We start from the raw sequence: 27,838 nt of genomic DNA, 5'->3' as shown, positions 1-27,838 counted from the left end.
TACATCTGTTCCCAAAGCTGGTGTTTCTACCTGCCTACACTAACCTTGCAAGGTTACACTCCACAAAACCTTCTATCTGTTTGGCTCATATTTGCTCTTAAAAATTATTCTTTTTTTGTGGTTCTACCTTATGCAAAAAGCTGCAGCTGCAGAAGATATTCACAAAAGTCTTCTCCTTTCTTAGCCCTGACACTGGAGGAATTACTGAAATTAGGAGAGAAATGTTACAAATTCATCAGCCTTTGTTTGCTGTGAGGGAGAAATATCCACTACAAGTCATCTGGCAATAAAATCAATTTTGTTTTGAGGTGTCTTACAACAGACTCCTTCCCCTGTCCTTGGAAAGTCTCTTCACTGTAGGATTCTGTTACACTAAAATTTCCTCTGCTGTTTCTCAGATTCCCTTTCCCGATCCTTCCCGTTTTCATAGGAGTGCTGGAGATTGCTGATGCTGTGTTGGCAATACACACAGCAGGTGAGCCCATACAGCTGTAGAGAGATGCTGCTCAAAACTGCATTCTCCAGATTCTTGTGTGACATGATCTAGGTGGACCTGCTTTGGCAGGGGGGGTTAGATGATCTCTTAAAGGTCCCTTCCAACCCCTACCATTCTATGATTTTTTAAGTGACCAACTGACAACATTTGCATGAAGAGTGGTTAAAGGCTTTCACCCAAAAATAAAGTTTTAATGTCAAGGTGGGTGTGAGGCACCTGAGGATGTGTTAGTTCCTGCAGTGGATGGAGACCCAGTGACAGCAACGACTGACACCCCACTCCTCCACCCACCTGAAAAGGAAACTAAATACATTTAAAATAATCAAACAGGGCTTCGGATAAACTGCTTCGAGCAAGAATGTTCAGTGTTCCGGTACCACGCGGCAGCGCTGCCCGTTTAACTGACGCGGCCCAGTTCTGCTCCAGCGCCTCACAGACACGGTCCCGGCCCGACCGCCGCGGACCTGAGGCAGGAGTGAGGAAGCCCAGCCCGTGTCCTACCGGCCCCCGGAGCTCCAAAAGGCCGCCTGACACCCACTTTTCCTCACGCTGCTGCAGGAAACCCCGATTCGGGGACTTTTGGGGATCCGCGCGCCGCCACAACTGCCTCTCGGTCCCGCGCGCCCTGCCGATAACCGAGCGCTCGATGCAACCAGGCGCGGCGCGATCCGACCCGCTCCGCTCGATGCGCTCGGCGCTGGAGTAGCGCGGCCTAGCGCGGGCGGTGGGGAGGCGCGGCGCCAAGATGGCGGCGGCGGCGGGCTGTGCGTGAGTGTCCCTCGGCCCTCCCGGCCCAGGGCGGGCGGCGGGCCCGGACGGCACCGCGCCGAGCCCAGCCGGCATGTGCGAGACCTACTCGCGGTGGCTGCTGCGGGTGTCGGTGGCGCAGATTTGCCAGGCGCTGGGGTGGGATTCGGTGCAGGTCTCGGCCTGCGACCTCCTCACCGACGTGCTTCAGCGGTACCTGCAGGGGCTGGGCCGGGGCTGCCACCGCTACTGCGAGCTCTGTGAGTATGGGCCGGGCTCGGGGGGCACTACTGCGGGGAGAGCAGCTGCGGCGGAGGACGTAGTCCTGGGCGTCTGAGTCTTGGGAAGCCGGCTGTGAGTGGCCTTGCTTGAGCAGGGATTTGGACCAAGTGACCGCCATAAGTCTCTGCCGGCCTTGGCTGCTCTGTGACGGAAACCTGTGGGGAGGGGGAGCCTGTGGGGTGGCAATGTGGAGGTATGGGGAGAGCAGCTGTGGGATGGGAGGCTGCAGGGTAGTGCTGGGGGGATGTTTTGCAGGGAGAGGACCGTGGAGGTAGCAGCAATGGGGCAGTGCAGGAAGGTAGGCTATGGGCAGTGCAGAGGTGTGTGAAGCATTGGATGCAAAGTGAATACATGAAGGAAAACGGACTCTGACAGTGTTGTGGTGGCATGGGAAGGTGGCGTGTAGGGCAGTTGTGGTGATCTGTGGTAGGGAGGTGATGGCATGGGGGAGATAAGGCTACAGGGCAGTGATGGGGGCTGTGGGCCAGTCCAGCTGGGGAAAGATCAAAGCTGGGGAGTTGCGCTGTGGAGTGGTGCAAGGGACTAAAGGATGAGGGGAAGCTCTGGGGCAGTGCTGGTTCAAAGGGGCACTAGTGCAAAGGAGAGGTGAGTTGCTGGGCAGTAGGTCTGGAGTGTGGACATGGGTGAGGAGCTGGAGCTGTGGAATTGGGGGAAGCAGTTCTGAGGCAGTGGGTTTGGAGTGTGGGGAGTATGGGCTGCTATACCCCTTTCTCTGGCTACAGCCTGCAGGATACTATGATGCATGTATACAGGAAGGGGAGCTGGGACTGCTGGAAGGGAAGGATACTATGAGGGAGAAGGAGCAACCAACTCTTTTACTGGGTGGTATATGTGCATAAGAAGATACAATGTTGCTGTGGTGTCCTGACTTATCTCTGAGTTTGGGTCTGTACCCTCCTGAGGAAGCTGTGGAAGCCCACTGCAGGTGAGGTTACAGGTTCAGGGCCCAGGATGTAGGCTCAGGGGAAATGCTGAAGCTGTAAGGTGAAAGGTTTGGTCTGGGTGTATGGGGCCAGGGAGGTGAGAGATGTTACTTCTGCTGCAGGAGGTGTGTAAGGAGTGAAGAGATGGACTGCAGTGCATAAGGTGCAAAAGGTGTATCTGGGCAGAAGGAAGTCACCTGCACGGGGACAAAGAACTGTGGCTGGAAATGCTGTTGCTGGTACTGGAGTGCTGTGGGTTGGGTATATGGGTATAAGAGGTGATGGTTTCTAGGGCTGAAGATGCATATGTGCAAGGGAAGTGTGGGGCTTTACAGCTGGCAGAGTATGCACGTGTATGTGTATAGAGATGATGTGAAGCTGCGGTGACTGGTGTCAGAGATGCTGGGGTCTGTGGGCAGTCTGACATATACCAGGGCCATGTATGTGAGGTAGGGGGATGTGTGTGTCCATGGGAAAGCAATGATTCTGTGAAGTGTGGCACACACACTGGCATTGTGTCTACGGGGGCTGTGAGGCTGCAGTGTGTGAAGGCTGGGAGGCACTAGAGATTTTTTTGAGGGTAGATGGAGCCATAGTGAGCAGAATGTGGGAGAGTGACTGGGCTGCACGTGGGAAGTGTGGAGTATGTGTATAGAGAACAGGAGGAGTGGGAATGAGGATAATTTTAGTACATGTGGCAGGAGGTGTGAGTGTTATCATGAGGACAACAGTAGAGAGAGGTTTGGCTGGATACATGGGGGGCTGGAATTAACCAGCACTGCCATTGAGATGGCATTTGGAGAACAAGCTGGGAGTGATGGAGAGTGGGAGGATGCCCAGGGCCTCTCTGTATTTGGGGTAAAGCTGTGCTGGGGTGTGAGCACAGAAATCATGAGTTCACATCAAGTGGGAGAAGAGAGAAAGAAGTCTGCAAGTCCGTGTGAGGACTGCTGGTTGGGTCACATAGGCGTAGGGAGTGTGTGTGTGTGGATGGGATGACGAAGGGGCAACAAGTATCACTGTTGAGTTTGGGAGTGTGACAGAGGATGAAGTTGCGTGTCCCTTGGGGTTGTCTGTATCCCTACAAGGAGATACTGAGTGGAGCAGGTGACCTGCTGGTACCTGTAGCATATGGAAGTGTGGGAGAGTGGGATGTGCAGCTGGTTGCTGGGTCGGTAATGCTGACAGGGGGGAAGAGAGGGTGGTAGGGTTCTGCTGGCTGTGGGAGTGTCAAGAAGATTGTACTGATTTCAGGAAGTCAGGGAGTTTGTGGAGAGGCTTCAGTCTGTGGAGAGAGGGAGACTGTCAGGATTGCTGCTAGGTCTCAATATAGGGAGTGTATTCAGGGGAATGTACCTAGAAGAACATATTCCCCCTTCATTTGGTGTACTGGGGAGTTGTGAGGCTGTTTGCTGACACTACTCTGGGTATCTGTGTGTACTTGTGGAGGGGGAGGTCCCAGATAGCCCCTGAGGCAGAGGTCAGAGTTGCTGTGGTTGGGTCTGGCAGTGCAGAAAGTGTTTAGAGGAAGCAGAGGTTTAAGCTTGTGATTGCTTGGTTGAAGTGTTGGGTAAGGAAAAGGTGATTTTGGTGGATTTGAGGCTACCCTCAAAATATGTGGGAAATGTACTGGGGACTGTGGAAGGTTACGGGAGAGGTAACACAGATGGCAGCCCTGAAATGTGTACATGAAAAAGCTTGGGCAAGTCATGAGAGCTGAAGGGTTTCACAGCCATGGACAAGAGGAGTATTGGAGGCACGTTGCCTCCAGGATGCAGCCTCTAGGTCAGAGAAACTGTGAGGGCTGAAGGTGTCAGCTTCTACAAGAGTGAATTTGAAGACTGTGTGGAGCAAAGACTCATGAGGCAGGAAGCACCATGTGATTGGCTTGGTCAGGAGAGAAGTGGCCATGGCCTGAAAGTGCTACTGCCTGTGGTCATGTCCCTTCTCTGCAGCAGAAGTTTTCACTGCTGCAGTGATCCACAATATAGCAAAGTGATGAGCTGAATGGACCCAATACCTGGCCCTGCCTCTGCTTCATCACTTCAGGAATAATTAAGATCAAGTGTGGTGTTGCCAGTGTAACTGAGCTCAGGAGAGACTTAATGATATCACTGCAAACTCTTTGGATTTCAGTTCTATGTTGACTAGGTTTCCTTGTGCAGTTCTTTCCCCATTTTCCCCAAAGTTAGATGTGAAGCTGTGCATAGTTAGCCTGGAAGTGGGACTGTGCAGTATTAACCTGTATCTCTCAGCAGCAGAAGTGCAGCTGCTGCACCTGTGAACTCTGTGTCTCAATCCAAATAGAAATGATCCATAAAGAGTTTGATAGAACAGAGTTAGGGGGTGAAAAAGGAGCCAACCTAGACTTAGTCAGAGCTGTCCTTTGGTACGATTGGTACAAATATTGGAAAATATGCTTTTGTAAGTGGTTCAGTGCTTGTACAAGAGAAGTTGTTGAGCAGCATTGCCCTGTGAGCTCTGCTGCCTCTGCCACAGGTACTGCAGCATTTGTAAGACTGGGAGGAAAATACACAGGTGGTGGAAAATCAACTTTTTCCTTTTGGTGCTTGAGGAATTGGAAGTGGCATATAACTGAGGGATCCCTTGCTTGCTTTGGGTATGCTTACTGATAATGGGGAAAGGACTTCTTCCCCCCTCCCGCCCCCAAATGGAGAAGGAAGTATCACAGTGTTTTTCCTCTTTATTTTTGATGGAGAAGGGGAATATGCTGTTTTCAGGCCAGTGATACAGTATTTTTTTTGTATTACCTCTCTTAAAAGGTTTCTAAAAAGACATCTTAATGCTCAGCTGACATCTCTGCTTTTCCAGAATTGTTTCCTTTTAACTTAACTGTACAAACCAAGCTCTGGATGAATGAGTTAAATTTTTCTGTGGTTTTTGCATAAGCAGAATTAATTAAATTCCAATTGTAGCATCTTTATTGTCAGCACGTTATCTCACAGTCAAACCAGTGGGGTTTGAGTTAGCAGGGTTGTCAGCTGGAGGGACATAATCTTTGTATTCTAAACTGAATGGATTTACTCTGACGTAATTGAGACAGTGTGATATTGCTATGAAAAGCATGTCATTGCTGTTCACTTTTTTTTTTTCTCAGTTTCAAAAGAAAACGATGGCTTTCCCAGCTGTGTTAGATATTTGTTCCAGCTGTTAGATCCCATTTGGAGAGCTACATTCAAGATTTTCATTACTTTTCTGCTGTTGTTTCTTTGCATTTGCAGTAGCTGTAGTTGATGGGAGCTTCTGTGGCTGCAACAAGAAGGCAAAAGGATTTGCAAAGCAGACTTGGGATATGTTTGATGCCGTGAAATGCTTCTGAATACTGTGCTGGGGGTGGATTTGAGAGGGAACTTAACAGGGGAGAAAATAAGGATTTTCCTGTTCAAGTGCAGCATATTATGCTATTTTGTGAAGAGCTTGTAAGAGGAAGCCTGTTCAATATGCTGTACATCTCACCCATGTTTTGATCCTAAAATTTCAGTGAAATATTTGAAGAACAGTGTTGGAGCATGCAGTTAAGGTACTGAACTACAAAACAAACTGACATTGTGTGCTTTTTGAGAGCAGAGTTCTACATTTTCCTTGTTGTTCTTGTTTGTTTTGAGCAGAGGTGAAAAGTTCTGTTATGTGGCACTTCATTTTGCACTCACATTTCACGTGGTTCTATAGAGATGGTGGCACAGCTGGTGCTTTGGGTTAACTGCTCTGGATTTCCTTGTGTGTGCTGGGGTTTTATAGTGGTGAACTAACTGTCCAGTGAAGACTATCAGCTTCACTTGCTTCAAATGTAGCTAATGCAGCTTGGCAGTGGGAGGGTTGGTTATAGAAATGCAAGATATTTCATGTTTTACCTCTTAACTTAGCACATCCAGTAAGAGAGTTCAGTTTCCAGTATATTTATGTGGGTTGGTGCAATTAATGGGTGGGCTGAGGAGGGCAATTGTGGTTTATGCCCTCAAAAGCCTATTTTTTCTACTGCATTGCTTTAAAGACCAACCAAATTGAAGGTACTTTAATCACTGAGGGCACCTGGGTCTATTTCAGCAGGACAAAATTATATTATCTGCTGCTAAAACTAGCAGTGTAGTAAACTTAAGCTAATTAACTTTGAGGTGTTTGATTTAGAAGTAGGTTTTGCAGTACTCTTTCCTTGATTCCCAGTGTTGGGCATATGCTTGGCTATGCTGCGATTTTTGGTTTTAATCAATTTTACTGTTTAAATTGGCATACATTGAGGAAAGGAAGTTTGAAAGTTGCTCTTTAGTTTCTTACTGTGTATTTTTTGTAAACATAGAGTCATAGAATGGTAGGGGTTGGAAGGGACCTTTAGATATCATCCAGTTCAACCCCCCTGCAGAAGCAGGTTCACAGGTTCACCTTTCTTGGACTGGAAAAAGGCCAATGTAATGCCAGTCTTCAAAAAGGGCAGGAAGGACGACCCAGGAAACTACAGGCCTGTCAGCCTCACTTCCATCCCTGGAAAAGTGGTGGAACAACTCATCCTGAATGTTATCACTGAACATATGAAGGATAAGATGGTTATCAGGGGGAGTCAACATGACTTCACCAAGGGGAAATCCTGTTTGACTAACCTGATGTCCTTCTATGAGTGCATAACCAGCTGGCTAGATGAGGGGAGAGCAGCAGATGTCATCTACCTTGACTTCAACATAGGATATCTTAAGTTGGAAGGGATACATAAAGATTGAGTCCAACTCCCTGCTTCTTGCAGGACTACCTAAAACAGATTTTACATGTGTATCACATTGAACAATATGTTAAAATTCATAGTAATAATGCAGTGACATTTGTATTGAAAAGGTCTCTTTTGATCTGATGAGCCTAACATCGTAACTTGGAGAAAAAGGACAGATCTTGCCAAGTGTTTTGCCAAGATAGAGCTCGATTAAAACCTGCTCAAGTGTCACTGCACAATCTCCTGTAAAAGAAAAGTGAACTTCATTATGGTAGATCTCTTCTTTGGTCTGCTCTTGGCCTTCTCCACTGTTTTCATTGGGAATTACCACAGTGCAGAAAATTCACCTGATGTTAACAAAGTTTTTCATTCTTCCTTATTGGGTGTCCAATTTACCTCATATGGTTCTTTAAATTTTTTTGTTCCTTTTTTTTACTTACTTCACTCTTATGAATATCTAATAATAATCGCTATCAAACTGTTAGATTTGGATGATCAGTTTAAAGGAGCTGATTCCCTATACTTATGCTGTATCACTTTTGTAACAAAGTGTCTTATCCTGGCCCCCATAACACTCTTTATAAGAAATCACAGAATCTTAGGGGTTGGAAGGGACCTTGAAAGATCATTTAGTCCAATCCTCCTGCCAAAGCAGGACCACCTAGAGAAGGTCACACAGGAACTCATCTGGATGGGTTTGAACGTCTCCAGAGAAGGAGACTCCACAACTCATCTGGGCAGCCCCTTCCAGTGCTCCCTCACCTCAACAGGGAAGAAATTCTTCCATATGTTTCTTTGGAACCTCTTATGTTTCAGTTTGTACTCACTGCCCCTTGTGCTATCGCTGGACATCACTGAGAACAGCCTGGCTCCATCCTCCTGACACTCACCCTTTATGTATTTGTAAATGTTAATGAAGGCACCCCTCAGTGTCCTCTCCTCCAAGCTAAAGAGCCCCAGCTCCCTCAGCATTTCATCAGAAAGGAGATGCTCTACTCCCATGTACCTCTTTGTTTCCTCATAACCTTAAATGTTGATTTTCTTAAAGCAAATTAACTTCTTGATGGCTACCAATAATACTGCTTTGGGATTTTGCTTGGCATCTGTGATGTCACCAGGAAAAGAAACAGATTGAGCAGCAGCAGCAAGATGATGCCTTTGCCTGCTTGGTAACTATATTAGTAGGAGCCTTTTTCCCTGCTTAAATGCACTTGAATAAGGCATATATAGTTATTAAATTACATATTGTGTATGCTTCTGACTGTTCTTGTGGATGCTGTTTAGAAGTGATGTGGTATCTACTTGAAAGAGTTATCCTGGACTAACTACTCAGTGTAGATACACAGCTATTTGATGTGTGTCAGAGTTTTGTGACATGCTGGAGCACAAGGAATCTGTGATAGAGCATGTGATAAAAATACTGAGGAATTATAACTAAAATTTGCTGATGAAAGTAAAATTCTTTTTGAAAGTCTCTTTTAGAGCAGATGTGAGGGTGAATGAAGGTGACTGTACGTGTTGCATGAGTAGTGACTCGATTTTTCTCAATATATTTGAGAGCTGTAGTCGCTTCCTTTAAAACACCCAGCATGGAACTATCAGCTCTTCTGTACTTACTTGCTCATTCCATTTTCACTGATTCATATTAATTTTGTGCCAGGAAGGAGGAGGCAGGGAGTGAGTTTGGCAAAAGGAAACTGACTATTCCTGAGACTGAATTTGAGGAAAGTAAGATAGTTTTTTCCCACTCACCCCCTCGCAATTCCTTTCGATGATGTGACTGTTAATCAGCTTGTTTGCTAGAGAGTTGTGATTTTTAGAAACAGAGAACCCTAGACTTTAGTAGCTTCTAAAAAATCCTTTACCTTGCAAATTTTAAGTGAGCTTTCATTGCTTGAAAGGCAGCTAGTGCACTGCCTTCATTCTCTTTGACTTGCTTTATTTTGTGGACAAATGTATCTGCAGGTGATGCTGAGTAGCAGAGTTGAGGGCTGGGTAACTTTCCACACAAATACTAGACTCGGGATTCTGTTTCCCCATTGTTTCAGTACTGTACTTTTTCAGGATCTATTTCTGTGTGCAGCTTCCTCCTCACACAGTGTTTGTCCCCATGCACGGGGAAGCTGAGAGCAGTGTAACTGCATGGCCGTTCCTACACATTCCTAGCAAGCAGTTTTGAGGCGGAGTGGTCTTAATTTAGCTTTGCTGTTTGCCACAGCTATATCAACTTTAGAGCACAGTTCCCATTCAGGGAGATAGTACAGCTTAAAACCTTAAGAGAAAGATGTTTTCTTAATTCACTCTTTGCAGGACAGGGATGAGAGTTTTAACTTACTGCATGAACTGATTACACCTCCTTTCACCTCTTCACAATCCCAGACAACAGATAGTATTTGAAGTGTTATGGTAAAGGGAACCGCAAGAAGCTGGAAACCAATAGCTCCAAAGCTGCTTGTGATCTGGCACAGACTTGCTGTGTGACACTGGATTAGTTATTTCACTGGGAGGCTTCAGCATCTCAATTTTTAAACTGAGCATAGCACAAATGAAACTTTTTTGACTATTTACAGAAAAAAGGCTAAGACTAAATGAAAAACCAAGAGAGAGTGTTACATATTTGTCAGCATTCTCTTTCATGTATCTGTCTTCTGCTATTTTAGTGATTTTTTTTTTTTTTACTAAACCACAGAGAACAGAGGAATAGTAAACTGTTCAAATAGAAGCATAAAGGCTGAAGCCTTTACTTGATGAATCACCTGAAATAACACATTATGTATTTTTATGCTGTGTATCTCTCCAATTGGTGTTTTAATTTAAATGAAAGTATAAATACAGAAGCTTTTTTTTTTTTGTACACATTTACTACTGAGGACACTCTTTCTTGAAAACAAGAGGTTAATTCAGTCCTTTCACCTCTAATAATTGCAGGTTTAAAAAAGTCTTTCAGCTTTTAGTTTATCTTGTGACATGGCATTGTCTGTTTGGAGGCAAATGTCAAAGATGCAGGAAAATTGAATCTTCTTGAAGGTTTTTTGGTTGCCTTTTGAACCTTCTTCTAACACACACACAATTGTTTGATACAGTTTCTTAACTATTTCCATGATTCAGTTACACTTAGTAGTTGCTTCTCTGCCACGTGTTCTTAATAAGCATTTGTAGGTAGACTCCTTTTCAGCATTTATGACTTACTAACCATGTTGGGTTTTTTTTGAGATCAAAAACAACATATGCTGATCTAGGAAAAGACCTTTTCCTATTTCATTGCTAAACTGGACTAAGCTTTCACCCTGAGTACAGAACTGTGCTGGTGACAAGAGGTACCTACTGAGCAAGGTTCTCAAAATGCCTTCACAGAGCCGCAGTAACAGAATCTTACAGTCCTATGCCTCACCTTGTCCAGCTGGGAACTCATTGCAGCATTTTCCCTACATGTGCACTTGATTTTTCTTTCAAGGGAAACTGAACATAAACATGGTATGTTTCTGTGCCTGACAGTACATTTTCCAGGTCTAGGCAATGCCCTACAGTTAGTGAGTGCTGCAAGGCTCACCATCAATCCCCCCATCCTGCAAACAGCACAGATAGGAGCATCTGAGCAAGAAATACACACTATTTCTGACCTTGGGGAAAAGTTTTCCCCGAGTTTTTCTTATAACTGTCTGTCCAACTTCTACCTGTCAAATCTTGACACCTTAGAAAATGGTTCAGTAAGTTCAAAGGTGTCTTCATACTCCCAAAAGCAACTAAAAGTGGCAACATAAAATTTCTTAGCTGTGTTAATTATCTAAATTTAACTTCTTAAGGATAAAACACTCTTCCATCTGCCTAGTCACTATGGGGAGCTCATAACTACTCCAGAGTGATGATATCCTCCTTTAATTATATTTATATAAGTCTCCTCATTTCTCTGTCTCTGGAGTCTGTAGGGGAAACTAGTATTGCAATTGTATGAGATATTATACACACACAAAATCTGAGATGGTTCTGTGTCATACGGAGTTCACGTTCTAAATACAGACAGACAAAAGAGGTGATAACTCGGTCTGATCTCCCTTTTAGCTGTGGAGAGAATTAAAACACAAGCGACTTGCCCAGAGTCACACAAGAGGCCAGTGTTAGAGAGCTGAGAATCAAAACCATAATCTGAGTATTATCCTTATCTTCCCTGCAAGACTAAGAAGAGAAATTCTAGAACAAAATTCTTATTTTCTAAATGTAGCTGCAGGCGTAAGTTGGCTGGAGGTTTGAATTTATCCAGTGATATGAGAACCAGCCTGCTCAACTGCTTTGACTTCAAGATAAACCAAGAAGAGATTAGGTTAAAGGACAAACAAAAGAGCATACCCGCCCCATTCTCCAAATCTGGGGCTTCACAATAGTGATGTGTTCCATCAATAAGCACAGGCTGGTCTTCCATAATTACTTTTCATCATGTAAGGATGTAATATCTTCATAAGCCAACTATACAGACTTCTAATAACTCAGTATAATTTATATTGGTTTTTACAAAATTGTGTTGTTGGTTCAAGGCCTTTTTTTTGTTACTGTGACAATGAAAAGTTAGGATAAGACTCAAAGTGGTGCCTTGGCTACTAAAGCCAGGTGCCTAGTTCTCCTTCCTGAGACCTTCAGAGGGATTTTTCTCTGTTAGGTCAGGGAAACTGAGGCACTTGTCAGGCTTCTGCACTGTGTAGTTGAAGTCTTTGAGCCAAATTACACATCTAGAACAAGCTACATCTTCTCTTGGACTGTTTTCTTGGAGGGCATGTTAAATGAAGATCGTATCTGCTTGGCCAGTAAGGTGTCCTTTTCTTTTCATAAGGAAAACTAAGATTTTTGCTGTATTCAAACTTAATTTGCCTGTTATCAACCCCTGACATTTAATATAACATATTCTCTCCTCATCAGACCACTACTTAATATTCCTGTGTTTCATCCGGGAGGTATATCTAACCGGTAGGTAAAGTGACTCATAGTTTATGAAGCCTGTTGATTTCATCTGGTGGAAAGATACTATGTGAGGTATTTTTGTTATCAAGAGATACTCGAGATACCTTCTTTTTCTGGCTACCTGTAAACTACAGTCAGTTCATCAAAATCCTTTTCTAAGTTGAAAAAATAATGATTGGTCTGTTATGTACTGGCAAAGGGGCACTTTCTGCATATTAATTCATTTGAATTTACATTATGAAATTGCAACACCATTTCAAGTAAGTTTTCATGATGTTAATTGACTGTTGCCAAGTAAAGCTTCCTGTTGCTGCTCCCTCAGTTTCGTGGCTCTTTAGTAGTTTGAATTTCAACAAAGTGATATGGATCGAAACAAAGCACTTGAAAACGAGTGTGTTCTTAGCCCGATATGGTGCACAGCCCGATGAACAATAAAGCTGGTAGAGCTGTGGGGCAGTGCTCTCCGTTACAGGTCGTGGGTTGTGGTCAATTCTCATCTCTAAACTTAGATCTTTTTAAACTGGATTTTTGCAAAAATGTTGTTCTCTTGTGTTTGTTTTTTTGTTACAGATGGCCGCACAGATCCAATTTTGGATGATGTAGGCGATGCCTTCAAGCTTATGGGGGTTAACCTGCATGAGCTAGAAGATTATATACACAATATTGAACCTGTCACTTTCGCACATCAAATCCCTTCGTTTCCTGTCAGCAAGAACAATGTCCTGCAGTTTCCCCAGCCGGGAAGTAAAGATGCAGAAGAAAGGAAGGAGTACATCCCTGATTATATGCCACCTATTCTGTCCTCTCAAGAAGGTGCGAAATTAATCCTTTGCTTTGGTCCCTGTGTATTTGCATATTTGTTTGCATTCTCGAGCAGCTGGAGTTGTGCTGCCCCATAGCAGTGTCTCAAAAAGGACCCTCTGGGTGTTACATAAGCAGGATTTCAAAACAGGTAGCAGTGCTGTGGCAAGTTTGTTTTCCTCTCTTTTACTTTCCTCCAAGATTAGCTGGTGTCAAAATAAACCATGTTAATACACGTTTCTATAATGCATTTAAATGTTACGGTTTTGGATGACAATGGAAATGCATGTTTTACATTACCTTTTATATGTTATCCTCTTTCATATATACTGCAAGAACTTACATAATTTGGTAAAGGGAGACGAAGGCTGGTGAAACTGGCACAGTGTTCCCAGCTCCTGACAACTGTTGCTTCCTTTGAACAAATGTAACACAAAAAACTCCCACAAACAAAATATTTTCCAATTAAAATGAATTAAAATTTACTATAAAGAAGTAAGAGATGTTTAGAGGTATGGTGCTTGATTTTCTTTCTCTTTGCTAATGTCAATTACAGTTTTATCATCTCTGTTCCAACTGCTCTCCCTCCCTTGCTTGTCCCATGGAGACAGACGTTGCAGATCACTGTGACAAATAGTACTGTCTGCAGCCTGAGAATTTTAATGGTAGCAGTGGAAAAAGCAAAATCATTTTTACTCATTTTCAGCTACATGAAACTTGATTGCTAATAAGATAAACCTTTAAGAAATGCAACCTAGCCTAACTTCCCCTTTGAACAGTGAACATCGTACAACTATACTTTATGGGGAAATAAATGTATGTAAACTTGTAGACTGAGTAGAGAAATCCCAGACAGGACAACTTTATTTTCCAAGAGTGTAATGAAGAAGTGCAATCCTCACAAGATACTGAATTTGTTATTTCCTTGGGGACAGAATGGATATCATGCTGTATTGCACACACATATTCTATACTCATATTGTTCTGAGAGCAAAGGTCTCAAAGTCTGAATGCTGAAATATGTGTAAAAAGTCTACGCAGTGTAAAGATGAACATGAATAATATCACCTTATTAGTGATCACCTTAACCATAATTGCATAGAGTACATATTTACTTTGTAGATCAATAGCATTTTAATGTCTCTTGCCTTAGCTTAACCCAGGAAGTGGAACTGCTGGGTTTCAGTGCAACTGCAGAAATATTTTATTGGATTGATAAGAAGGTACTAAAATCTCCCCCTTGTGAAGCTTGTTAAAAGGGTTGTTTTTAAAATCTAAGTATGAACGCTCTTAAACCAGGAAGAGACAAACAAAATGTAAACACTGCATAAGTGGACAGCGTGAAAAAGATAAAGGCAGAACGCCTTGAGAAGTGAATAGGGATTTTAACTACCGTGTTCTGGCTACTTTCTTGAAACACCTTAGCTTGGTTTTTCAGAAGGTAAATAAACACGGTTCTGTCAGAGAAATCCAGCATCTTTGAAGTGTAACAAGTCACCCATGTTTTGCATTTTGGGTTTTTTTTTTCTACTTGGAAAATTGTGCTTTAAAAATATTCAGGAAAGATCAAATTCAACGAGGCTCAAAGCAGCAGTACACAAATACCTGAAGGTGAGGAGTGAGAGATGAGAATATTACCGACTCTGTCGATACATGACACAGAAAGGGAGGCTAAAAATTGAAATGGGGACAGTTGTGTGCTTTTCTATATGTAACTTTTTATACTCTTTCTCTTGCAAGTTAGATCCAGGAGTTAGATTTTAGCAGGCCTTATAAATAATGTATGAATCCTTTTAACACCTGAAGCAAGAAGATATTATTTCCAAACCTGGATGAGAACCAGGAAAACTTCTAATGCCTAAGGCTAGTGTATCAGAGGACCTATAGTCACAGCTTCAAAAAATTAATACAATATTTTTTTAATGGAAATTTAAGGAAAACATTAAATCCAACTTCTGAGTGCAGGTTTGTTATAGTTGATTTAAAATACTTGTTGTTGAGGACATTTTAGTTTTCAATTAAGTGTTGCCTGAAAATGCTGTTTGTGCTCTGTTTGGGTTTTTTTGGAAGGAGTGAAGTGGATCAAGCAACTCTGTTGTATGTGGTTTGTTGTATTTTACTCTAAATTTTCGAAGAAAAACTTCTACTTTCACAGATTAAAGGAATGTGCCATGAAAATACTGAAAGTTGCAGAATGTTTGAATAGTTTGTAGATATTTATTATAGAATAGAAAAAAAACCCCATGCTGCTGCTAAGATTGTGCAGTTCATAACATTTGAGTTGCTTTGAGTAAGCAATAAAGATAATTAGTCAGTAATGAAGGAAGGCTTCATGCATGTTACAATGTATAATGCAAATCTTTCAGTCACTTAAAGGAACTGTCAGGAAGATTGTTATGTCTCATTTTATGTCAAAGCCTGAAGCTCAACTCACGTTATGAATATTTATTTACTAATATGATTCAGAAATTACTAGTGCTGATATATTTTAACAGTAATGTAGCCATGGTGGTCTAAGGGTACGAGCAGAGCAATGTTTATTGGCAAAAGTGATATCTTTTAATTTTATCAGTTGATGTAATTAGAAATGTTATCTCAGGTGACAAACTGACTTCACAGGTAATTTGGGTAGGTGCTTTGAAAAGAAAAAGCTCTTTTTTTTATTGTTCATTTTCAAAAAAGAGCAGTGCTCAGTATGCACCACGACCAGTAGGTGTTGCTAACTTCCTTCTCAAAAGTCCTCTAGTTGTACTTATGTAACTAACTTCTTGTTTTCACTTACTCTAGAACTGGTGGTGGTCTGTTCAGAGCATACAGTCTACCCAGCAGCTTGTGCAATGTCTTAATTTATCATTTCCAAACATTTGGTAACAGCAAAAACTCCTGGCCAGCCTGAGAGTAGCCATTTGCTTCGTATGTACTCAATAGTAAGAAACGCTGAAACAGCTCTCTGAATGATTTCTGAAGTTGTGGGGAAAAGAGAGGAAGACAAGTAGGTTTTCAAGATCTGTAATTTCTGTCATTTGGAAGTTGAGTTCAGTGGTACAAGTTTTGTTCCAAGAAAGCAGAAAATGTTTTCTTGCCTTAAATATGTTGTGCCTCATTTCAGTAACATGCACTAACTAAATGATGTGGTGCCTTTTCCAAATGTTTGCACTGTGAGGATCTGCATATAAAATTATATATTTTATAAAACAATCTGACTCTGTATTGCCATGGCAAATGTTGGGGTTTTTAGCAGTGTTTTTACAAAGGACAGTGAAGGGATAATTTTATGCCAATGTATCCTGATGCTTGCCATCTGCCTATTTTTAATTAGACTCCTTTTTGGTTTTTTCAGTTATTTTAGCACTGTTGTCACTAAAATGTCATGGTAAACTTGTAAGACAGATTAAAAGGGGAGAAAAAAATAAATTAGTTGCAAAACATGATGGTCATGCTTTATTTCTTGTGCTTTAATGTAAAAGAACATACATTTTGCAATAATACATCAGCTTCATAGAATTTGTTGATTGCATTTGAAGCAAAACAGAACTGTGCTGAAACTAGGCCAGTTGAGAAAGCCCAGATACTTTTTTCCATGGCTAATAATCATCACTATTACATTTTGTGATAATGTTGAGAGCTCTATGTCCTTATGGTTTAAGACCATGTCTCATTCTCTATAATTAAACCCAAGAACAGTGAAGCATGAATCCTACATGCGCCATAGCAACCTTATTTTTAAGTTTCCTGAAATGAATTTCTACCTGTGCTTTCAGCCTCTTGTCATTACCTCATTTTAAATAGTAAAAGTAATTCTAATAATAGTAGGGTTTTTAAAAAAATTAACCACTTTGTCAACTGGTTTTTGTCCTGACCTTTTTGAAGTCACATGTAGTCTATATCTGTTTCTCTGACTGGAAGACTGAAGAAAACACGTTGCTTTTTTGTGTGTAATACTGTTCATAGTCCATTATCTTTACATTAGACTGTCATTCCTCTCTTACACTGTAATTTTGCTGGGATATGTCAGAAGGATATGAGGGAAAAGATACAAGAGTCTCTCCCAGTAACTGAGATTTTTTTTTTATTAGGAGAGTGGTAACTTTTTGGTGCCAAATTTCTTCCTCAGTTATTTCTTCTTCTGCTTCACAGCACTTCACTCCCACTTCATAGAGGTTCAGTTCCTTTCCCTTAAAGGTGATCTGGAAACAAATGTTATTTTTACCAGGCACTAAAGTTTTATGGTCTTACACTCCTGGCAATGTGTGTTTGAGCACTGGTGGTGTATTTCTGATCATTGAGTCAGGATCGGTTCTTGGCATGATGTACAAATTCAGATTTATCTGTAGCCTGTTCTGTCAGAACGTTTGATTTCCCTGACAGATCAAAGCATAAAATTGCTGATCTTCTTATAGTCCTGCCTTTTCCTCTTTTTGCTGTTAATGTGATGTTAGGACCTGTTACCCACCAAAACTCGATGCCTGCAGCCACCTGGAAGCATGTAAGCCCAGCTGTCAAATTATACTTCATTTCAGAATGTCTCCAGTTTGTTCATACAATATTAGTTTCTAAAAAGCATGTTGGAATTGATGAGAATAGGGAGGGGTTGTGAAGCAAGGTGCTAATCAAAATAACATGATTTTTGCATCTGATATCTAGAGTCTACCCATGCTAGAATTGTAATTGTATAAAGCATTAAACATCATGGTGGCATAAAGCATTAGTGTCTAGCTCCTGTGGCTAGATAGATCAGATTTTAAAATTGTCACTGGCCCCTCAGTCTAACAATGCTTTCTTTGGCCCTGGTCCAGAACTGAATGTAGCAAGTCCTGGATCTCAGACCAGCATCACTTCAATCTCTGGTTTCCTTAAGGGTTAAACAAAAAAGCCAATAACTCTTTCTAAATTAGTGGATGATGGGCTTCAAAAAGCATACTGGGATATCAGCATTACCATTTGGGTAATGTAGGTCTTGCTGTTGGAATTTTTTTAAACCTTTCTGCTTTTTTCCACATGTAGTGTAACCCCACAGATTGACTCTTCTTCGTTCTAACAGCTGCGCTGATGAGTTAAAAGCAGCAATGATCTCTTCAATAGAGGTTTTCCAGTATACTTGGTTAGGAAACTACCACCCCTCAACAGACAGGTGTTGTGTAGTCAGCCGGTTTGAAGAGTTAAACCCCTGCCAGACTCTGAACACTTTGCTCCTGGCTGCTAACCGTGCCTGGTTGCTGAGTGTTTGCAAGCATCCTTTAGCTGTCTGTGCAGTATGCTGAGTGTGAGACGCTGATTGCTTTTGTGCGAGTGAGTCTTCACGTATGCAGCAGCCTAGCAAGGAAAAAGCAACAGGAGAAACAGACAAAATGAGAAAGGCAGCCAAGCTTGAGATGCAGACAGAAGAAAGGCATTGGGAAAGAGCCAATAGGAGAGGCAGGTTTCAAAGAAAAAGGAAAATATGAGACAGGAACAAAAAAAAGTATAGAAAAAATGTGCAGGGTTTAAATCTTGCCATTAGACAGAAAAATAACTTTTCTAGAAGGCATGCTGATAAAGCTGTAATTGGGAAGACAACTGTATCTTTACCTTTTCTTGAGAAGCTGTATCATAATCGAAAGCATAATTTCCAGTGAAATACTGCAAGAAAGGATTTAATGAGGAAGGGCTTTTTGAAAAAAAATCCTTAACATGTGAAGCTAAATAGACTTTCACGAAGAGCTTCATTTAATTTGCAGCACTTGGGGAAAAGGGAAAAAAAAAATCAGTGTAATAAGTGCCATAGTAAAACTTTATCCATGGCAGAAACCGAATCACATAGCTGGGATCCGTAGTCTATAGAGACAGAAGCATACACTCTTTCATATTCTGTAGGAGACTAGTTCCTAACTTTTACCAATCATTCATGCCTTTGGAATAAAGGAAAAAAAAACACCTTCTTACTGTTTTTGTAAGAAGTGTAGTGGCAACTGGAAGTAGGGAATAGAGGAAATGGATTAAAAATGTTTGTATTGAGTTTGAGAGAGAGCTTGTGATGGGTTTTCGTGCTTTTGTTTTTTGGAGTCTTTTAAGTGTTATATCCTTCAAAACAAATAAAGCATCTGGAACTTGGCTATACCTGAATAAATAAATGAGAAAATAGAATTTATAAAAATGCCTTTTAAAAAGAAATAAGTTAGTAATACCAAGTATAAAAATCCAGCATTGTGAAAATACATTTCTTTAGGTCTCTAGTTTTATTCTTTGCATGTAGCAAATGAAGTTAATGTGACTTTTCCTCAAGGGTTTGTCATCCTTCTAAAACCTTCCCACTGAGTCTTTTTTTTTCCCCCTAGATTTCAGACCTGTTTAGATAACTCACAAGTTGTTAGTGATTCTTAAGGATTCAAAATAATAACTGCATAATACAGAAGTTGACTCATAAAAGCCAGCCTTTTGCAGCAAATGATTTGTGTCGAGTTGGAATGAAAGTCGTGGATTCTTTCACTGCATTGTGATGTGCAAATTGCAATTTTGGCTATAATAAAACCAGAAGAGACAACGGGACTTTACGATAAAAGCGTTCTATTGTCTTGTGTATTTAGAACAGAAATGCTGTCACAATTTTAATTTCCTCCTGATCCTTTTTCAGCAGAACTTTTGTCACTTGTCTTGACTCGTCATGTCAGATCCGTTTTTTCCTTTTTCTGACAACGTATGACTTTGTTTAGCGCCTGCATTGCTTCCTGCACTGTCTACTGCTACTATACTTGAGGATTTGATTTCATCTGGATCATCAGACACCTTTGTGCCTTTGAAAGCATAAGTTTCAAGTTAGTTTATCGTCTGATAGCTGTGTGTAACTGTTCTGAAGCATTTCAGACTTTCCCTCAGTGTGCCGAGTATTTTTGGTGACTAGGGGAGGGGGTGGGAAATAGAAAGTCTAGCCACCACTTAAAGTAGGATAAAAGAGAAGCACAAGTGACCTATTTTAAAGGCTGACTTTGTAGCTTCATTATTTTTCAGCGCTTTTGCTTTCTGCAGGAGCCTTTCTACTTTTTCTTCTCAGGTGCTTTTTTTCTCTATGACTTTTGCTATCGACGATGCTTCAACTTCATAAAAATGTTAGTGATTATTAGCAATTCCTAGCATCTAAAAAGCAAAAGAAAATCATTTTAGGTACTGGGAGCAAAACCACAAATTTGATTGTTACACCCCCTGCAGAGGAAACTTTCTGTAAATGGTTCCTATCGCCAGCAAGTCTTAACTTTGTACTGTATTTGAGAGAATTATTTGGGAAGGATATGGAAGTAGAACATAATGGCTGAGATCTCATACCTGGATCTGAATTTGTGACATGTCGCCTTAAGTTTCTCCAGCAATGAAAGTATCCTCCTGCTGCTGATTAACAGCTAGAGCGTGTACATGGACACAGGGAAGGATTCCATGCCTGGAATTCAAGAGTTGACAGTGCAAGCAGTTGTTCTGAAGAACACTGCTGTCCAGAAAAGAGTTATGTGCAGGGACTTTCTTAGTTAAACACTTTCAGAGTGTCTGAAACTTTTCTTTCCTCCTGTGAAAAATACCTGTGCTTGGAGCTGTTCAGGAGTAGACACTGCATGGTGTTTACACACGTTTTTCAAGTGTAGCTGAGTATAACCGTGATCTTAGCATCAGAACAAGCCATTGTCTAGACAAAGATCACCAGTGGATTACTGGACCCATATCTCTCTTGCGCTAATCAGGTAAATGACTCATTCTGCAGACATGTGGTAGAGTCCAAGACCAAGGAACTCAGCCTTCTAATTTTTAAAATTATGACTAAGAAAGCTCATTTGAATTATTTGTCTTTTGCCACACGCAGATAAGCACTATAACTTTACTGCACAGCTCTTAACTTCAGTGTCTTCTTCCAGACTTCACCTTTGGTACATGTTCCTGCTTTCTTCAGCTTCCAACTGAAGGGAATATTAGTAAGTGGGTAAGTCATTAGAAAGGGATAACTCATTTTTATGTGTAGGCAGTTCCACTTCATTCTGCAAGAGCTTGAGAAGTCTAAAGTTGGGCAGATAACAGGGAAATTTGATATTAAAAGGCACTTGGAGACATAGTCCTGGTTCATGTAGCAAGAGGCTTGGATGATTAAAGTTCATCTGTAACCAAGTGGTTTTTTGGAATCTTTCATTTTTGTAATTGCACTCATTAGAAACATTAATGGCTTTCTTATGACTTGACAAGACAGAATTTTTAGATGTTTCCTTAGGTTGGATTTTGTTTTCTTTGAACAGCTGTGTATTGCGGGACTAGGTAAAATGTAATTGTGTTTGCATGTTGTGTATTAAATGTATATTGTCTGCATCGGTTAAACAAAAGCTACTGTAGCATACCTGTGTTTTTGAGAAGCAACGTCAAGCTTGAGCAGGGCTGGATCTGGCTTGCATGTAGCCCAAGGCTGGAAAACATAGGGTCTTCAGGTGGTAAGACAGTAAGTCACAAATTTCTCTGACTTGGTTTGAGATTAATGTTTCGATGATGGTTAGAAGTGATGATGCCACGCTGCCAGAGGTGGTATTTTATATGGAGAGATAAATTGAAGTTCAACTCTACATGTATGTGTTTAAAACAGTCCAATAACAACTTAAATGGCCTTTTATTCTGGCCACTTTACAATCTGAAGCTATTAAATTTATTTTCTTTGGTAAACTTGTTTGCCCTCTGCGTTCACGCTGTTGATGTCTGCTGCTTTCCCATTCCAAAGAGTTGCATTAAGGGAAGACTCTGTGTTTCATGTGTATTCTTACGGTTGGGATGGAGCATACTTTTCTTCAAACGTTATGAGCTCCTTTTCCCTGAGGGGAGGAGGATGGTGCTGATTCTGTGCGTCTGAGAGGTACAGCTTAACAGATTGGCCAAATAATCCATCCTGAATTGGAGAGTGAATAATTTTAATACCCCTTATCTTGCATAGATTTTTGTGGATATTCATCTCAGCAAATGAACTTTGCATTTCTAAATGTTTAGAGCAGCATGTTCGTTCAGGTTACAGCATACTTGAATCTTCACATTCTCCAAGTTTCTCCACGTTTCTCCAGGTTTCTGTGCATGTGGGACTTTTACTCCAGGCGTACTTAAGCAAATGTTTTGCACTTGTGTGTGGACAACACTAATTACGTCTGACAGTCACAACTGGGAATAGCACGGAGGAAATAATAGTTCTTGACCAATCACTAAAACACAGGAAGTCCCAGTGCCTTAGGAAGGGAGAGGAACTCACTTTTCATTTCCTTTTGAGTCCAGTGTGTTCAGATTAACTTTAAAGGTAGCTGAGATCCAGCTCTGAGGATTTAGCCTTCGGTCGTGTGCTACCTATCCGTGGAGCCCGTCTCAGCAGGCAGTTAGTCACCAGCCAGAAAAGCTCTCTTAGCTCAGCTGCCTGAGTATCCTATTGCAAATTAAATGTGAAACAAGGATACATTTGGTTTTGCATGAGAAACTTTTAACACATTCATTAAAGAGTCTTTCTTTCTTTCTGTTCTGTTTTAAATCACAATATTGCCAAAGCTCATCTGTAGGATCTCAGAGATAACTAGTTTCTTTTGCTGTTTTAAAGAGAATTGAGAGTCTTTTACCATTCTTATGTGCAGCAATTTTGATTTTCTGCAATCCAGGCTTTATGTGTTCAGATCAGCAAGATTTCAGTTACCTTTTCTGAGGGGGTGTGTGTATAAAATATTCTACAAATATTTGCACTGTGATCAAAACATGCACGTTTTGTTTTTTAAGAAAAAAGCTCCAGTTAAAATCATGTATCCTGAAACTTGATTTAGGTTAGCGTGTTTTAGGAAGCTTTAGAGTTACAAGTGAAAATCTATTTGGCTTTTGATGAGATTTAGCCATTTTATTATTCTCCTTTAGCTCATACCTCAACTTTTTTTCCAGAGTCATTAAGAACATGATATAAAATCACATTGGTTGTGAAGAGCTGAAAAATCAATTTATTGCTACAGGGTTGCTATACAGTTCAGTTCCACTTAAACTGCAGTATATGATGAGTTTGTTGCAGTTTTGCATATATTGACACAATAGTGGGGAAAGTAAGCTGTGAATTAAGTCACAAGCATCTTAATGCTTATACTGCAGTTAACAGCCTTCTCTTAGAGAAGCTGTACCTCATGAAAATCTATTCATGAGTAGAATCTAAAACTTCAGATGAGTGATGCTGAAACACTGAATTTCTTCAAAACCTCAGTGTAGACCCTGGTTTTGCAAATGACCCATCTTTTTAACAGCTTTTCCATCATAGAGATGTTGCTTCTCACAGGAGCTCACTAAGTGGAGCTCCTTGCATGTACTTTTGGTCCATCCGTATGCTGTGCAGAGTCAGAGAGCTGGGTGAAGCAAACTCCCAACACGGCTTCTAGACCCCTGGTGTAATTTCATACAGATGGGATGCTGAAATGAAGCTGAAGTCTTAAAAACTGACCCTGATGCCTGCTCAAAGACAAAATGCCTCCACTGGTATGGAAAGTGAAGAATGTTAGAAGAAATTGGAGCTTGAATTTTGCAGTGTTGGTGGTCCATGCATCCTATGCCCTGCTGTAGCAGGCCATGATTTTCCTAGGTCACAGGCAAAGCCAAGCAAGGTTGCTGCAGTCCTCATTACAGCACACATCCATGGCGATCCAGTGAAGCAGGATATAGTGCTGATTAGTAGATGGCATTTTATAAGAAGCTTGGTCTGCTGTTGCAACTGGCATATTTCAAATGAGATGAAAAATTAAGTCCTTGCCACTTGTGGTGATTAAAGGCTCGGTGGCTCACTTTTCAAGAGCAGCATGTTAACCTTGCTGGCAGTGTTCCAGTTGGGTTATAGAGTTCTGCCAACCTAAATGCCCCAAGCAGTCTCAAATTCATGGAGGAGAAACCGCTCAGCACTGTTGTATGCTGCTGAGTAGCCGCTGCATCCTCCCACCCAGCTGACTGCATTTCAGCAGTAATTGAAGTGATGCTGAGTTGAGGCCAGGTCCTGTCGACTCGATGCATGCAGCAAGTGTATTTTTACTTTAAGGGTAAATTCAGCAATGCATGTGTATTCTCTGGGTTAGTGTTAGACCTGTATGTACAAATGATGATAAAGAAATGCAAGATTGTTAGACTCTTTCAGGACAGGGGGTAGAGCCTGTCCTGATATCAAATCCATGTTTGCAGACAGCCTTGTGTGATCCACAGGTGCTGTGAATGTACTGAAGAAACTCAGACAAAAAGAAATGTTGATTTCTTTTATCTTAATAGTTTTCCTCCTCTCACATGTGTATGAGGGCAGCTTTTGTGCATAATACAGATAATAATTTCCATGCAGTATTTTTAGCAGTCAATATATAAAAAAGGTGTGTGGACTGAGTAACTAAATGTAGAGAGCCAAACAGAGAAACAGCTGCTTATCATCTGCTGTGAAAGGCATGTGATATGGGTAGGTGATGCTGGCAGTGGTGTGTGTGGCACCAGAAGAATGCATGTTAGGGTTAAATAACTTACAGTAGGATTTCTGTGAAATGGAATAATTCTTATCAGCCCCTGGTAAAACGGCTAACGCTTGTGCTGCTTTCAGACCCCAGTGTTACACACGTGCTTCTTCTATGCTGTAGCTATTGGCCTTATCTAAATGGAAAACCCTTTCCAGCTTGAGAACAACTTAGCAACTTTTTAATATCAAAAAGAGCACATTATACACAACACATGTACAAGACTCAAAGGAACATGTATGCTGCCTAAAGTTTTTGGAGCTAGTGTGTGTGTACGCTAATCTCCTGACAGTTCATTGCTCCAAGCTTTTATCAAGAGCAAAGGGAGTCGGAGCCGAAGACTTCTGTGCACTGCCACTCCATCTGAAAGAACCGACTCCTTTTTCCTTAGTTCAAGGCAAGACACCCAGAAGTATGTGTACATCATTCCTATCAATGCAGTCACAGGACACTGACTTTCTTTTTAAGTGAAAATAAATGACAAATGTTTCATTCTGTGTTGTTAAACAGCAGAGGAGGGTTCTACTACAGTCCAATTGTCTTAGATCTGTTTCTCAATGCAGCACATCTTTGCTTTAAGCTGTTATTACCTCTTAGTGTTTAAAAGAGATGAAATACATTGGTATCCTCTCAAGGGGAAGGCTCTAGATGCTGGTTTTAAAAAAAGCTTAGATGTAGATTAAAAACCTGCTTTCTTCTGTCACGAAGATGACTATGAGTTGACTGCAGTTCAAACTATACCAGCTTTGCCATTTTGTTGCCTTACTTGGTGTAACTTTTGCTCTCCCAGATAATCTCTAATGAAGGGACAGTGAGATGAGGGAACAAGCGAGTGGCAGTGAGACATCCCGTGAAAAAGTCGTGTCCACTTAGTATCACATGAACAGGGAGAGAACACACAAGTGATCAGATAACACGCTAAACATTATTCTCCAGAATTAGGTGACTTTGTTTCCTTTCCTCCATTTAGTGTCCTGGCATCCTGCAAAGGTCAGGGTTACTTTTTAAACAAGAAAGCTGTGTTAGTGCCATTCCTTTTCTGAACAGCAGTTCATTTCTTTCTCTAGCACTAAGACAGCAGCTGTAACCTTTTCATTCTGATGAGACAAAACTTTGTTGTCAGGAACCTCTCCTGGTCATAGGTATGTGGTACATATTTAAAGCAACTCAGTTTTTGCATGTGAAGAAAAGTCTTGTTTCCTCATATAAAGAGACAGATCCCTAATTACAACAGAGTTGACAAAGAATGACATTTGGCAAAAATCTAAAGCAATACTCAGCCTCGTGTCCTCTTGTTGAAGAGTGAGGTACCTTAACTGTTCTGTCATCACTCCTGATTTTGTGTAAGAAAAGTTAGAAATGTAAGTGGAGATTTTAAAGATATTCTCCCCTCTTCTATCTGAGAGCATATTAATACAGCAGTCAGCAAGGATTTACATTTCTGTATTGTTATCAGTCTATACCAAGTGATATCACACTTCCCTTCACTCTGCTGATACGGTATCAAGGCTAAAACTTTTATTCTGCAATACCTAAGTCATTTGTCTCGAGCTCTTATTTTGCCTCGTACATGCCTGTCTCATTTACAGCATTCAGAGCAAAATATGTGTTCTGAAAATAACAGCAGTGTAATCTCGTTACATATGGCAAAGGAAATAATATGGACGATGTAGATTTTCTTTAATCCGAGTCCAGATAGCATCTTCTATTACTACATGTTATGTAGCTGTAATTTTGTGTTGCACAAGTGTAATATTTTAAACATTGTGTTAAAATTTGCAGTTTTAAAATCATTTAGTGTCACTCAAAGACTAGTAGTAACGATTACTGCATTTTAATGAAAATTAATTAAATGTGTTCATTTCTAAGTTTACTTGAAAATTGCGTGCTAGCTCTTTCTACCACCACCTCTCGTCTTGATTACAAACAAAAGTGTATACGTTCAGAGAGGGTGATTGCTTCTAGACACTTTCTTTCAGAATGGAAACTTCAGGAGAGAAGCCGAGATGATCTGGATGAGCACATGCAAAGAAAATTAAATGTTTCAGGCTGATCTGAGCAGTAGCGATCAGATAACTACAGTCGTGGTTTATCTTCTTGGAGGTTGGATTAGTAGTTACTATGCAGTAACCTCTACTAAAGAACAGAAGCTTAGTGGGTGATATACTTGGCATGGTTTGGAGCATGACATCCAGCAGTTTGCTCCTAGCAATCTGTCCTTGGGAGACACAAAAAAAAAAAAAGTCACTAAAGTGGTCTGGCTCTAGCAGTTGCCAGAGTTTGAAAATAACTAAAACACCATCCACTCTAGTGAAGAGCACGTTCTGTAATTGAGTTGAACAAAGGCCATCGGGGCACACTAAGCTATGGGCAGCTCTGGGAAAATCACAGAATCAGAGCCTGTCTGCAGCTGCACTTCTGTGAATTTGAGGTGGCAAGGGTATGGTGATGCTGGGGAGATCTAGTGATTTGAAGGGAGCCAAACCATTCATATAGACATGCTCCACTGGTGTAATTCTGGTTTATAACTCCGTGAGGGGAGGTTTTGGTCTGTGATGTGAAAGAGATGCAAACTGAGTCTTGAGGCGTATGCTTGAGATCTGTTTCAGTGACAGATAGCAGTGATGGTACTAAACAAATTAACCCAGGTATTGCAAACAGCAGAACCATGTTAATAGCACACTTTTCTTGGGTCACTTTATATTGTTGAGAGGAACCTAAGCCCAGCTGTGCTTAGGAAGCTGAACTACTGTTTAGGTAGGTACCCTGTATTGGGAGTTCTCAGAGAATGCTTTGGATCAGGATTTGCACAATCCCCTTGTACAATGCACACATGTAGGGATGTCTGCTTGAAAGATTTCTTTATTTGTAGATTGCATCCACTATCTTTTTACTTGATGTTCCTTGATGGGTCCAAGGAAGAGCAGGAATCCCTACTGAACAGCAGAATACATCAGTTGAGGTGGTGTGGTATGTTAAAGGGCTATACTAGCTCTACAAACTGAGCAAGGTTTTGGGATTCTGACATTTAAACTGGTTCTGAGATGTCCTTTCTGCCTGTAAATCAAGGAGATCAGTGTTGGGAGTCTGTTAATGAACCAATTGTATGAAAAATACATGTTACACTGTTTTTTCTCTTCATCAGTTTTCTAGATATCCTGGAAAACTAGTTATTTTCCTCTTCCCTTTTAAAACTCTCTCAGTTGAGATCTGGTGTTTTCTAATAACACAGCTGTGATTCTTCACCATAGTTATTGAATCTCATTTGCTACTTAATGCAAATTTGATAACCATATTGGTTCACACTTCTACCCTGACTGCATATGTGTTTGTAACAGTAATGTTTTACGAATCACTGCAGAAATGTGGAGGTTGCACACTATTTTCAGAAGAATTTCCAACTTGAAAACATGGTAAACTT

The 27,838-nt window shown here is 41.1% G+C and overlaps 1 protein-coding gene across 1 annotated transcript in view; it reads left to right on the top strand.

Annotated features, from left to right (window-relative positions):
* The first annotated feature begins 1,227 nt into the window (after positions 1-1,227).
* TAF3 (TATA-box binding protein associated factor 3) overlaps positions 1,228-27,838 on the top strand; it is a 117,780-nt gene continuing 91,169 nt past the window's right edge. The window contains exons 1-2 of the mRNA XM_062020187.1: positions 1,228-1,503; positions 12,707-12,949. Of these exons, the coding sequence (XP_061876171.1) occupies positions 1,338-1,503; positions 12,707-12,949 (409 nt within the window). The 5' untranslated portion in view covers positions 1,228-1,337. The remainder of the gene's footprint in view (positions 1,504-12,706; positions 12,950-27,838) is intronic.

Source organism: Colius striatus, chromosome 1, assembly GCF_028858725.1.
Source record: "Colius striatus isolate bColStr4 chromosome 1, bColStr4.1.hap1, whole genome shotgun sequence".
Lineage (NCBI taxonomy): Eukaryota > Metazoa > Chordata > Aves > Coliiformes > Coliidae > Colius > Colius striatus.
The sequence above is the reverse complement of the archived record's forward strand: the minus strand, read 5'-3'. Positions and strand labels throughout refer to the sequence as shown.